We start from the raw sequence: 13,222 nt of genomic DNA, 5'->3' as shown, positions 1-13,222 counted from the left end.
GATGCCATTACATCACTATTTTCTTGCTGTGGAGTCCATAGCAGAAGCAGTTCACAAGTGTGCCAGTCAGTCGCTACCAGAGTTAGAATTTTCAGCTGAAAATGTCAAAAGCTAAGTACCCAGTTGGGGATCCTTTTTTCTTGCACTAACCGATGTCCGAAAAAGTTAACAACTGTCTCACCTGTGGAAAGCAGAACTCACACCGAGACTTCCATTCATACTAGGCCCAGACCACGATGTCCCCGTTGCTAGTTCTGTGCCCTCTTCAAGCGAGAACCATTCATCGTAGAGCTCTTATTGTAGATAGGTATTTTCGTCTTCCGTCTTTGCATTCTGAGATGGCATCCGTCAGCCAGCAATCCATAGATATTCCAAAAAAAGTAGAGATAAAGACAGACAGACCACACAAGGTTAAGCCTTCCGACGATGCTACCGGTAAGCAGGTCATCAGTCCTCTGGAATTCAGTGAGGCACTTTCGCAGCCCCTGATGCCCAATATATCTATGCAGGCCTCTACTGAGACCCTTTCGGAGTCTGGTATGCCGCAGAAATCTTCTTTGTCTTCCAAGCCTTTGATCATCTCTGCTTCGGTTGGGTCCGGAGCCGTGATGCAGGCACTGGCTGCTGAGGAGGCCTCTCACACCACTGATTCTAGACAAAAAACAATGTCCTCTCATTCAACTACTGCTTCTGTTAGACCAATGGATACTCTTAGGCCTCGAAGCCAGGCCACTCCTAGAAAATCTACCTCTAGTCTCCATCTTACTTCTGCTCCACTACCCCAAGCACAAATGCTTAAGATGGTGGAGGATCTTATCTCCCTTATCAGGGGTAGTCAGGCCACATCTTCTAAAAGGAAAAGACATCCTTCTCCTGAAATACTGTCAGAACAGGATTCTGAGAAATCTGATTACTTGTTTTTTGAAGAGGAACAACAACCTCTTACTGCTTATGAAGACTCAGATGCAGAGGAATCCATTCCTTCTGCCTCCCCACCAGAAGACCTTTCCTTTGGGGAAACCCTTCACACCCTCAGGGAACATTTCCACTAGGAATCTCAGGACTTCTCTCAGTCTAAGAAATGACTAAAAGAGTTTCTAGACCTGCCCCAGCACAGACCCCTTGCCAACCCTCTATTTTAGAAGTGGTGGATGATGTTTTCCATGAATCCAGCTTAGCCCCTGATGGCCTCCCAACTGCTCCCACTAATTCTGACAGGTATTACAGAGTACCGGATTTGCACAGATACCTGTACAGAAATCCTGCTGCAGACCCAGAGGTCATTACACAGGGACCAAAAGGAGCTAAAGTTAGGTCTGAAAAGAATCCTATCCCTTCTGACAAGGAATCTAGAGCTCTGGACAGATGGGATAAAAAAGTATAGATCTCTGCAACCTTAGCTATCAGAGCACTCAGCTGTCAGTTCCATATGTTAAAATATCAACAACACACTTTGGAATTATTAAAACAAAAGATTTCTTCCTTTCCTGACTGTGCCATTTCTAAAGATTTAGCAGATTTACTGCACTCTACTTGTCAAGTGGCCAAACACTCTTTGCACTGTGGATAAGACGCACTAGAAGCCTCAAGCAGGGCAGCAGTGTCAGGCTCTGTCATTAGGAGACGTGCATGGTTGAAAGAACAACCTCTTCCTGATCATGTCAAGTTTAAATTAATTGATGCACCCTTGGATAAGGACCGCTGGTTTGGAATTATTTATTTATTTTATTTATTTATTTTCAGTTTGATTACCAGGGAAGTCCACTGGGCCTGAAAGTGCCCATTTTCAGTGATGGCCTGGGGAGAAAAGCTCCATAAGCAATACAATACGGGTTACATAATTTTAAAGGTATAATACATGTATAATATTCATACAGTAAGGAAATGCAAATGCATAAAATGTACATCATACAACACAGTTAACAGATATTAGAGAACACAGTTTACAGGTGTTTCAGCAGAAGCAGAAGTGCTTAAAAAGATGGAAGATAAAGCAAAATCTATGCAAACAGTTAAAGATTTCTTTCAAGTTCAACCTCCCAGGTTCAGCAGGAATTTCCCCTCTAAGCACTCATCCTTTCCTGCACCTAGTAGATAGGGGCAAGGTAAGCCCCACAGGGACAGTCCACCCAGGGCTTTATCCCAGGGACAGCAGAGAACCAAACCGTGGACCTCCTTTGCCCCTAAGGCATGGAGTTCTAAGCCATCCTTCTATGGCAAAACCTCTCAATGACTCCCTCTCCCCCCTCTGCCCTCCTTTCACTCACCAAAAGCTAGGAGGAAGGCTCTCCCTCTGCAAGGAAAACTGGCTTTTTGTAACCAAAGACCAATGGTCTTAAAGATAATTTTTCAGGGATACAAATTCTCTTTCAATAAACTCCCAATTCCAAGAGGGTACCCAGACTTACCTGCAAATCATTGGGCAGAGGCATTAAAACAAGTTCAAACTCTCATATCCCAGGGGGCAGTAGAACCTGTTCCCAAAGACCAAACAGGCAAAAGCTTTTATCAAGACTATTCCTTGTTTCCAGAAATGAGGGCACTTGGCACCCCATCCTAGATCTATCCATTCTGAACACCTCCCTGGTGGTCCCCAAATTCAAAATGCTAACTTTGTAGCAGCGGCTGCGTATGCTGACAAAAAATGCCTGGTTAGTGACCCTAGACCTAAAGGATGCCTACCTCCACATCCCCATTAGGGAATCCTTCAGGAAATTCCTCTGCTTCAGAGCAGGCTCACAACACTTTCAGTTCCCTGCACTACCCTTTGGCTTATCTACTGCATCCAGGGTATTCACCAAATGCTTAGCCCCAGCCATAGCATTTTGCAGACAGAGAAATATTCAGATTTACCCTTATCTGGATGACTGTCTCATTCAGACAGAGTGCAAAGAAAAGCTGCTTCAGGAATTCCTCTTTGGCAAAATCATCCTTACCTCCTTAGGGTTTGCCATCAATGAAAAGAAATCAAAGAAGACTCCCTCCAGGAGGATCATTTTCCTGGGAGCACTGCTGGCCACAGCATCCCAAATGGCCTTCCTATCACCAGAAAAGCAGAGCTTCCTGATGCTGGCTTCCAGAACTCATCTCACAGCGAGGAAGTTCCTGCAAACTTTGGGGTACATGGCATCTTGCATCCTTCTAATTCCTCTGGCTAGACTCCACATGAGGAAACTTCAGTGGTATTTACAGAACCTTTGGTGTCAGCACTAGAGACCCCTCTCTTTCTGATCCCATGTATAAGGGCTGAGCTTCTCTGGTGGGCAAGGGCCTGTGCCAAGAACAAGGGTCTCCCCTTCATCCGCCACCCTACTGGCCAGACCATCACCATCGACGCCTCAGACATTGCTTGGGGCACTCACCTAGCAGGAAGGTGCACCCAAGGCCTTTGGGATCCCCAGCACCTTCCCTTACACATCAACCAGAAGGAAATGATGGCAGTACAAAAGGCCCTGATATCCTTCAAATCCTATCTCAGGCCAGGGGTCCTCCTTATCAAAACAGACAACACCACTGTAATGTGGTATATTAAAAAACAGAGAAGGTCTCTATCTTACCCTCTCTGCAGGCTAGTCATGAACCTCCGGCTGACAGCCTCCTCCATGGGATTGCACTTAATAGCCAAATACTTACCAGGGATCAACAACTCCCTGGCAGACCACTTAAGCAGAAACTTGCTGGACCCCACGAATGGCAACTCCACAGAAAAATCTTTTTGCAAGTCACTCAGGAGTGGGGAACTCCAGAGGTGGATCTCTTTGCTTCGCACCACAACCACCAGTTGGAAAAATTTTGTACTAGGGAGTATCATTGCCTAGCATGGAAGGTGGATGCCTTGACCTTCCCCTAGAACTCCCTCTTTATGTACACATTCCCCCCTCTGCCTCTTATCCCCAAGGTACTAATCAAGATAAGGGAGGAGAGGCCAAAGGCCATCTTCATTTGTCCTGATTGGCCCACGCAGCATTGGTACCCCTTAATGCGCAGCCTGACATCACAGCCTCCTAGGCAGCTTCCCCTCATCTCGGACCTCTTGACTCAGGTGGGGGGGGGGGATGCTGCACCTGGACTTGCAGACTCTTAAAATAACAGCATGGCTTATACCCTAAAAGCAAACAAGGGGCCCCTGTTAAGCAAACAGGTCCTATACATTATCACAAAGGCCAGAAGGCCCAGCACCAGAAAATCTTACACAGAAAAATGGAAAAGATTCTGGTCCTGGAACCAGTCCAGAGGGGGCAGTTCCTCACATCCTTCCATCCCTCTTATCCTGGACTATCTAGCGGAGTTACTAAATTATGGCCTCTCCTTTTCTTCTATTAAAATCCATGCCTCAGCCATTTCAGCTTATTTCAATACAGATCCACCCCTGTTCTCACATCCTTTGATTAAGCAGTTCCTCAGAGGGGCTTCGAATATCAGACCTCCCAAAATGCCACCCACTCCAGCCTGGGACCTGAATTATGTTTTGGAAAACCTAACCTTACCACCCTTCGAACCTGCTGCTTCAGCAGAACTAAAATACCTCTCTTGGAAGACTGCTTTCCTACTAGCTATCACCTCAGTCTGAAGGGTTTCAGAACTTCAGGCATTGATGGCCATTAAGCCCTTCATTATTTTCCATGCAGACAGGGTCTCCCTGAGGACTAACCCCTCCTTTAAGCCCAAGGTGGTATCTAATGTGATTCTCAACCAGGCCATATATCTACCAACCTTCTTCCCTAACCCTCAAAACAAGGGGGAAAGAATTCTGCACTCACTAGACGTGCACAGACAACTCAGATACTACTTAGACTGTACTAAAGCCTTCAGGAAAACAGACCAACTGCTGGTCAGCTTTGCCCCAGGGGGCAGAGGGGAAACTCATTTCCAAGCAAACCATCTCCAAATGGATATCACACTGCATCCATTTCTGCTACAGATTTCATGGGAAACCATCCCCTAAGTATCCCCTAAGTCTATTCGTACCTATTCTAGTAGGGCAGCCTCCACTTCCACAGCATTCCTGACAGGAGTCCCCACCAGGGACATCTTGGAAGCTGCCACCTGGACTTCTGTCCATACCTTTACTAAGCATTACCATCTACCTCTTTTCTCTAAAGCTAGGGTAGGGTCTGCCAATGTAGTTCTGCAGGGCATGCTTACCCAGGCCTAGGTCTATTACTAATCCTACCACCCCCTATCCTCAGCTTTGGGAATCCTCCCACAGGTGATGACTGCAACAGTGAAACACGAAGAACATAGTACAGTTGTGTACACTTACCATAAATGTAGATGGTCGAGTGTATTCACTGTTGCAGTCCTGGTTTCCCTCCCTCCTTCCCCCTTATATCCTCTTTCCTTAGGGAGACATAAGCTTCTTATGGTGGCTTTTTGCCACCAGGTCACCCTTACCATATTTCCTGGGGCTCCTAATTGGTTAGGGCAAGAAAAATTGATGTAATGGCATCGGCTGCCTTGCTTTATAGCACTGATGGCCTGATGTCAGTCACCAAGTGACAATAGGCAACGCAGAGAACATTGACTCTGGTATTCGGGCCGGCCGAGGACTACTACAGCAGGGATAACCCACAGGTGATGACTGCAACAGTGAATACACTTGAATATCTACATCTATGGTAAGTGTACACAACTGTACTTTACATCCCTGGCAATCCCAGGCCAATAAACATTCTGCATAATATGTCTTATGGTATGCTTTATGCCCATATTACCTGCAAAAGGAATGTTATGGGCTATGGCTTGAAGTGCCTGATGGTAAGCTCCTGGCACTACCAGCTGTTGTATTACCTCACCTTCTAGCACTTCCTCAGGGGTCCACTCTCTATACAGTAACCGTTTGTTCCAGTATACAGATTCCCCTTTTCCTTGAGAATCAGGCACCTCCCTAGCTACCTCCCTCAAGCCTCTTGTGTTGGGTCTGAGAGCTGAGCCTCTCTCAACTCTTTGTAACTCTTCCCAGCTTCCCTTCCACAGGAAGCCTGGTATCCTCTGACAGTGTTGCATCACTGTCAGCCTGGGTAGTACTACTCACCTCTGCTATTGCAGTCACTTTTTCCAAGGGTATATCAGTACCTATCAGCAGCTGTAGCTTACCTTCAGTCTCACTGCTACATGGTAGCTCCCTGCCTGAAGTAACCACATCACCAGTCCTGGCATCAGGTGTGCAGTCTGTCTGGGTCTTCCCCAGACTACCAGATCCACATGCCTATCTCCAAGCCTGACTGCTTGTCACTGCATGCACACAAGGTACTACATTATTAAAATCATTCCCTTTCAAGACATCTGCAAGGATATCCTCAAACACACCTATTTACTTCCTTTTCCACCTTCTCAGTGAAGGTGAACCCTGGCCAAAGACATTTGGAATGGGATCTCTCCTACAGCTCTGACTGGAGTGGACTGCCCATGCAGGTACTGTTCTTCTTTACCCAGTCCAGACTTCACAATGGTTATATCAGAGACTGTGTCTGTCTTGGCAGTGGCCTGTTTTCCATCCACCAAAGTCAGATATAAACTCTGCTGGTAGTTTGGTACCCGTGTTGTGTCTAGACAACTTACCACTGGCATTCCATTATTCCCACTTGCTGGCTCCCCCACCTTTTGTTCCTCACCTTATCTCCATGGACATCTATACACTACATGGCCCCACTGGTTCATTTAAAACATTTAACCCTTGATCCTGGCCGTGTACCTGAACTATTGGCTTCCCCTATTACTGGCAGACTCTGTTGGGGTAGTTTAGGCTGCCTGCCATGAGTTCCCTTATATCCATGTGCAGCACTGGGTATCTCTTTCCTGTGCAGTGATACCCTGCTTGATAGGTATAGATCCTCTTTTTTTCCACACTTCATCTGCAGAGTTGCATTCCCTGTGTGTCAACAAGATCCTCATGTCCTCAGGCAAGGTGATAAGGGCTTGTTCCCTCACCAAAAGGTCTGCCAGCCCTTGAAAAGTGGTGAGCTGACACCCACTCACTCTCCTGTTAAAATAAGTGCTTAGTTCAGCAATATAATCACATACACTTTCATCTGCCTTGCATCTATGCTTTCTTTAAGCTTCAGGTGTTGACTTAAACATTGTAATAAGTAGTGCGTAACTTTATCATAATCAAAACAATCAGCATCAGACAATTTAGAAACAGCAGTTATATCTTTACCATGGAGTAAAGGGGTCAAGAACCTTACCCAGAGCCCTTGGTCAACATTATACTGTTTGCATACTGTTTGAAATATATGAATTACACTATCAAAATTATCTCCTCCTTGGTACTGAGGAAGAAGTTTACTGATCTTTATTGCTTCTGGAGTACAGTTACTCCCTTCCCCAATACCACCATGACCCTGGCAAAGAGTCAGCATTTCCTTTCATGCTGCCTCTGCCTCTTATTTTCTTCAGCTTCCATACATCTGTCTCTTTTTTTTTCATCCTCCAATTACCACATTCATTCTGCTGATTCTAATGCCAACCATCTGGCTTCCGGTTCAAGTGTCTTTAACTCCAGATGGGTTTTTAAATCCTCCGAGGAAAAGTTGAACTGTCCTGTTTCTGAGAACTGCAAGTCCCCATCAACAGTCCGGTCATAACTCCTTGTTGCTGGTCTGTGCTGCAGTTGTGATTAAGGCTACAATCATTTCTCCTTTAGTCAGGTTGGCATGCACCAGTCCTTTGGCTTGGCAAATATCAGACAACTGGCTCCTTGTCAGCTTACCACAATCCTCTGCTGACATTCTTGCCTGCTCTCCCCGACTAACTGAGCTAACAAAAGTATTACAAGCTCTGCACATATCATTTTGATATACAAATGACATACACTTGTAATACATTTGTACCACAAGCATCTTGTATAAATCAGTTTGATATTCAAAGGACATATCATTCTTTATAAAACTCCAGCTGGCTATGCTGGCACTTGCCGATATCATCACAGCTTCTAAGAGAGAGGAGACTAAATAATAGTCATTAAAATAAGTGACTGCATTCCATGGTGCAGCAATAATATATTAAGAGAAATTGTTGCTATTTAATGGATAGTTTAATAAATACTTTATTTCTGAGGTGCACTTCAGTGTATTTTTTTCTTTTTTAGAAAGGTCCAGTGTTACTTTTGCTATTTAAGAGACACTGTTGCTATTTCACAGATAGGTGGAGGCTTACTGTAGCATACTGTGTGAAAATAAATGTGGGGTTAAGCAAGTCAGGTAACCAGATGAGAACACTCTAGTCACCTCTGAAAGCAGACAGTTGAATCCAATGAGTACTACTTGACCAGCAAAGACTAAACAAAATAAAGTAAAAGGGGCTAAGTACATCATGCAATATTTTAAGAAATGTACCTCTACATGCTTGTTTTAGTACTGTGTAAACACCCATGTTTATGAGCATATTCAGTTGCACTCAGCTGACTTTTTTCTGAGCATGTTTGAAGTATTATGGAGGCAAGAAGATCTGCCTAAATTAATACTGACACAATTGCTGCAAAGTATCTTCTAAACGTTTTTATGGTTGAAGGGGGAATAGTAGTTAAAATGATAATATATTAATTTAATAAGTATGTCAAGGCAACATTTGGGAGACAGATAGGCATTTTTAATGTGAAGTGAGGTAGGTATGCACTTTTGACAATCTGAGTACAAAATGGAAGCTTCTGTCTACAACCCTGCCCCCTTTCATCACTGCTGTAGTACATACAGGACTAAGTAGATTGACTGTTTAGGCACATACTGTAATCTTGGTACTTAAGTACTTACTCTTGTCCTTTTTCTTTAAATTTTCTGTTGTGGCCCTTCTCAGACCTGACACTGATGCTTATGAAGCAATATTAGTTATGGCTGTCACTTTAACAACAAAGCATCACATGATGGGCAGCCAAGAAGCAGGCATTGTCGGTGAAGGACTTCGCTGTGTTAGAGCTAACATAGATTGCTACGATAGAGCTAACACAGCTTACAAAACAATGGACATTTCTTGGCAGTATGTCTGCTGTATATAGGCTTTTTCAAATTTAAAGACTCCAGCAGTATAAACCAACTGATTGATTTTGTTTACATGGATCTAGTTCAAGAAATTAGTTAAATATTCTGCCTACTATAATGCCATTTTATTACATACAGTTATTACTACTGTGAAATTGCTGTCCTTTCCCCTCTGTTAGCATCTCTCTGTCTCACATTGATCTCTCAGTAGTAGTTCATGCCATAGTCTCACTGTGCCTGGATTACTGAAATGCCCTTTACCTGGGATTACCCAACATTAAACTGGATTTTCTTAGTTAGAACATAACTCTTCTCCCAGTTTGCTTATTACTACTACTCACTACCAATGTATTAATCTTGGTCTACATGGTCTATACTGGCACTACAGTTTGAGTTAGGATTGCTTTTTTATACATGACTTGTGTCTGTTGTACCCCAAAGAGTAAGTGGTGCCATTATACACTGCTAGTGATTCTGCAGGCGGATCTTGAGAACTCTGGGGTTCATATTTTTGCTTATCATTCACCCCAGCTGTGAAATTTACTACATCAATAGTTTTGGGATTATTCATCATTACCTGGCTTCTTCAGAAAACTTATCATTCTGATATTACACATGACAAAGTCTGATAATGTCTGGTTTTAGTGTTTGTATTATATTTTTGATTGTTTTTTAACCTCACTTGCCTGGTAGTCTGTTTACTACTGCTGCTATTACTATGTACAGTGCATTTTGTATAAAAGCCCATATATAAAACTGAAGTTGAAGCTGACTTTTCTGATTTGAAAACTTATTTGTTCTGTGCTCTAGGAAAAGGGCTGCTGGTTTTATCTGGACAGAAGTGGTTCCAACACAGAAGAATGCTGACTCCTGCATTTCACTATGATGTTCTAAAACCTTATGTCAGAGTGGTTGCAGACTCTGTCAACATCATGCTGGTAGGAATAAATTGCTCTAAATCTATTATCAAGCGTGACTGGAACAGATATTTGTCAAGTGTGATTTTCTTTGGGATGTGCACAAAAATGAGTACAATTTCACCTGTACACTGTAATTAATCTGTCTTGATTCTAGAACAAATGTTTTGAGTTGGCAGATTAGGGTGCCCTGATTAGATGCTGGAACATGTTGATAAAAAAACACCAAGCACATCAGTGGAGCCAGGAGTTCTACAAGATGAAATATGTGGGACCAACTACTACCAAACCTACTTGCCTAAGAATTGCAGAAGCAGATGCTAGTGCTTTATGATTAGGTTGTAAGCTGATTTAGCCAAAAAAGGAATCTTGTGGTATGTGTCTGGATTTAAATAAAATCCAAGCAAACACCTTATTGAGGCATAAGTCAAAGTCCTGTATTTTTTGCTTTCATTTCTTAAAGAACTGAGACTTCTGAATGTTAAAACAAGTAAAGTGACCACTTTAAATACATTGTAAAACCTTATAATGTGTTCTATGGAATGCCTTGTTTTAAAGGCGCTTTAATGCTAATAGTCTAATTTGCTCTTGGTTTATTCTTTGTATTTACTTGCTTGTCTCATCCAAAATGGCTTCAAAATCCTCCCCTTTCTGTACAACACCTCTTGATGCAAGACAAAGAAGTTGAATTTCTTAAAATTCTGGCAAATTAAGTATCTGCATAATACCTTTCCCATGTCTTTTTGTAACATTCTTAAGATTGTGTTAGCTTGTAAATCATGTATGATGGCTTGCAAGATACCCAAGATAGACCACCTTACAACTCTTACAGGTGGTTAGATGTCCTTTGTTTAACATTTGAACAAGTACCCAACTGTAGCCCCCAGCTGGACCCATTATATATCAGTTGGATGTCCAGACTTTCAGCGAAGAAGCAACATTGTCCAGACATGCCCCAACTCCATGTGCCTGTGGGTTTGTTGCTCCTACTCTTTTGCTCTCCCTTATATTTTTCTAAAGCTCTTTTAAATTCAGAATCTTTTTGCAAGTGAGGTCGAGTTCACTACCTACCACTGGAAAACCTCAGAATTATTTTGGAGTATTTTACAGTTGTATTTAGTAACACTCTTGATATCCTAAATGTCAGTGCTGTGATCTAACACTATTGTATTCAACAATTTTCTATTAACTGCCTCTTGACAACTGTTGAAGCTTAACACACTTTCTTCACAATTCATAATGAAGGATAATATCCTATCATTGTCCTTTACTTCCTGCATGTTCTGTGCCCTCTTTCTTTGAAAAAAATAAGTCAAAATGTCCATTTCCCTGCAGAATTTTCCATCGTGAATCACTATTCTGAACTACCTTATACTTTACTCTTTAATCGCGTTCTCTTTTAGAAATTAACATTAGTGCAATAAAGGCAAGCTAAGTATTAGTAAATGTTTCTTGTCTGTACACATTGGAAACACATGACTTGAGTGTCCTATCAAGTTCAGTTTCAGCATCCAGGAATTCAGTTGTGCAATTAAATTGTACAGTAAATTGGAGGAATTCAGTTGTATTATTAACATGTAAAGTAAACTGTTCAAAACTCTGTTACCGTACCACTATCGCATCTGTAAAATGTCAATAAAACTTGAGCCTTTGTGTGAATGGGGAACTAAATGTGGTTGCTCTCCCATTCATGTAGCACTAAGCTCGCAAAGGCTGGGGTCATGTTTGCTCCTGTGGCTACCCTTCTAGATTAGAAAAAGTACCTTGAAGCATGAAATAATTCTTAGCTTTCACACCACTGGAATACAGTTTAACTATCAATTTGTTGACAGTTTAAACATTTGTTTACAGACAGTTTTGACCTTATCCTTATTGATGTTTTGTGGTAAAACAGTGTACAGGGTACTAATATCCAGTATGGTTATCAACACACGTTTAGTATTTTTGTTTTTTATGCACATAATCACAAGTGCTGAATATGAAGAATGTGAAACTTTATTCCTGAATATGGAAACCAAAGGAAAAAACAGTTAAAAAAGGGAGCTGACAAGGACAATGGATAATTTTAATGTGTTTTAATTACATTTTAACAGAATGAATAGGCCATTAAGGTGTTTAGTGATTATGAAGTGGTGCACGACTTCAGTATTTGATATTCAGTGTCTTGCCAATATAAGATTTGTACAATGTTCCCAAATGGAATTTAAAGCATTTTATGGGTTAAAAGATGCAAAATACAAACAGCAACTAGCAAAAGCTGTTGATTTATGTTGCTAGCCAACATACATACTCACCACTGCCAGCAATTAGAAAAGTTCAATTGGCTACCTGATACACAGTGTGACTTTACTGTTTGCCAAACAGATTTTCAGTATTTTCCACTGAAAAGACTGCTGCAATTTAAGCAATAAAATATAACCTGAGGAAAAATCTGGAATAAACATTCTCTTATGAGACCCCATTTTAGAACCACCACAGATGAGAATGCGTTATCTGAAGTGGACTCAGCTACTGTGTAGAATCAACTCCCAAACAAAATAATCCAACAAAAGTACTTTAGAAACACTCAAAGCTAAGCTAAAAATGCTTACTGATACAAATACTAGTGTTTCCAAGACAATAGGTAATTGCATACCTCTTGCATAAGCCAATATATATCAGTGTACAAGTCAGTGTATGAGTTCTCCAAAAATCCTAATAAGTTGTATAAAACTGGTGGTATAACTCTCTACGATAACCTTTATTTCTTAAAGAAAACAATGTAAAACAGGCATTTTAAAGTTGATTGTATGCTTCTGTTCTTATAATTCTGTTCTATGTTATGCCTTATGAGCTTGGGTCATGGTTGAAAAGTATCTGTTGACCAATCATGTTAATCAGTTATAAAGCTGTAAATAAATAAAAATAGTAATAGCATTGAAGAGAGTAGAGCAATGTTCTGCTATTGTTATTTTAATTCAAACTATTAAAAATACAAGATTTGGATATGTTGGTAGTTTTTCTGTTTATGCACTGACAATTTCAGCAAATGTACGACAAAATGACATTTTATTTGAGGAGGTATATATATATGTACAACAACATATAACAAGTTAATATGAATATATTCTGAATTGGACATTTCAATTTAAATTTAATGCAAATACAGAAGACAATATAGAATTTATGTGTGTCAGGAAAACATAGTCTTTAACAATAAAAAAAGAGAGCAAAAGAAGAAACAAAAGATAAAAGGATTGTATGCTAATGTTTCTGAGAATAAAACAGAAAGACTATTTGGTTGGATGATATGATCATTTTGCTATTTTGCTAGAAGTGGGTAAAAATCAG

General features: G+C 41.4%; 1 protein-coding gene across 1 annotated transcript in view; it reads left to right on the top strand.

Annotated features, from left to right (window-relative positions):
• LOC122813483 (cytochrome P450 4B1-like) overlaps nt 1-13,222 on the top strand; it is a 517,660-nt gene that overhangs the window by 76,417 nt on the left and 428,021 nt on the right. Inside the window, exon 4 of the mRNA XM_044085822.1 lies at nt 9,786-9,913. Coding sequence (XP_043941757.1) covers nt 9,786-9,913 — 128 coding nt within the window. The remainder of the gene's footprint in view (nt 1-9,785; nt 9,914-13,222) is intronic.

Source organism: Protopterus annectens, chromosome 10.part0 (assembly GCF_019279795.1).
Source record: "Protopterus annectens isolate FY-2018-M chromosome 10.part0, PAN1.0, whole genome shotgun sequence".
Taxonomy (NCBI): domain Eukaryota; kingdom Metazoa; phylum Chordata; order Ceratodontiformes; family Protopteridae; genus Protopterus; species Protopterus annectens.
This window is presented reverse-complemented; position numbering and strand designations above follow the sequence as displayed.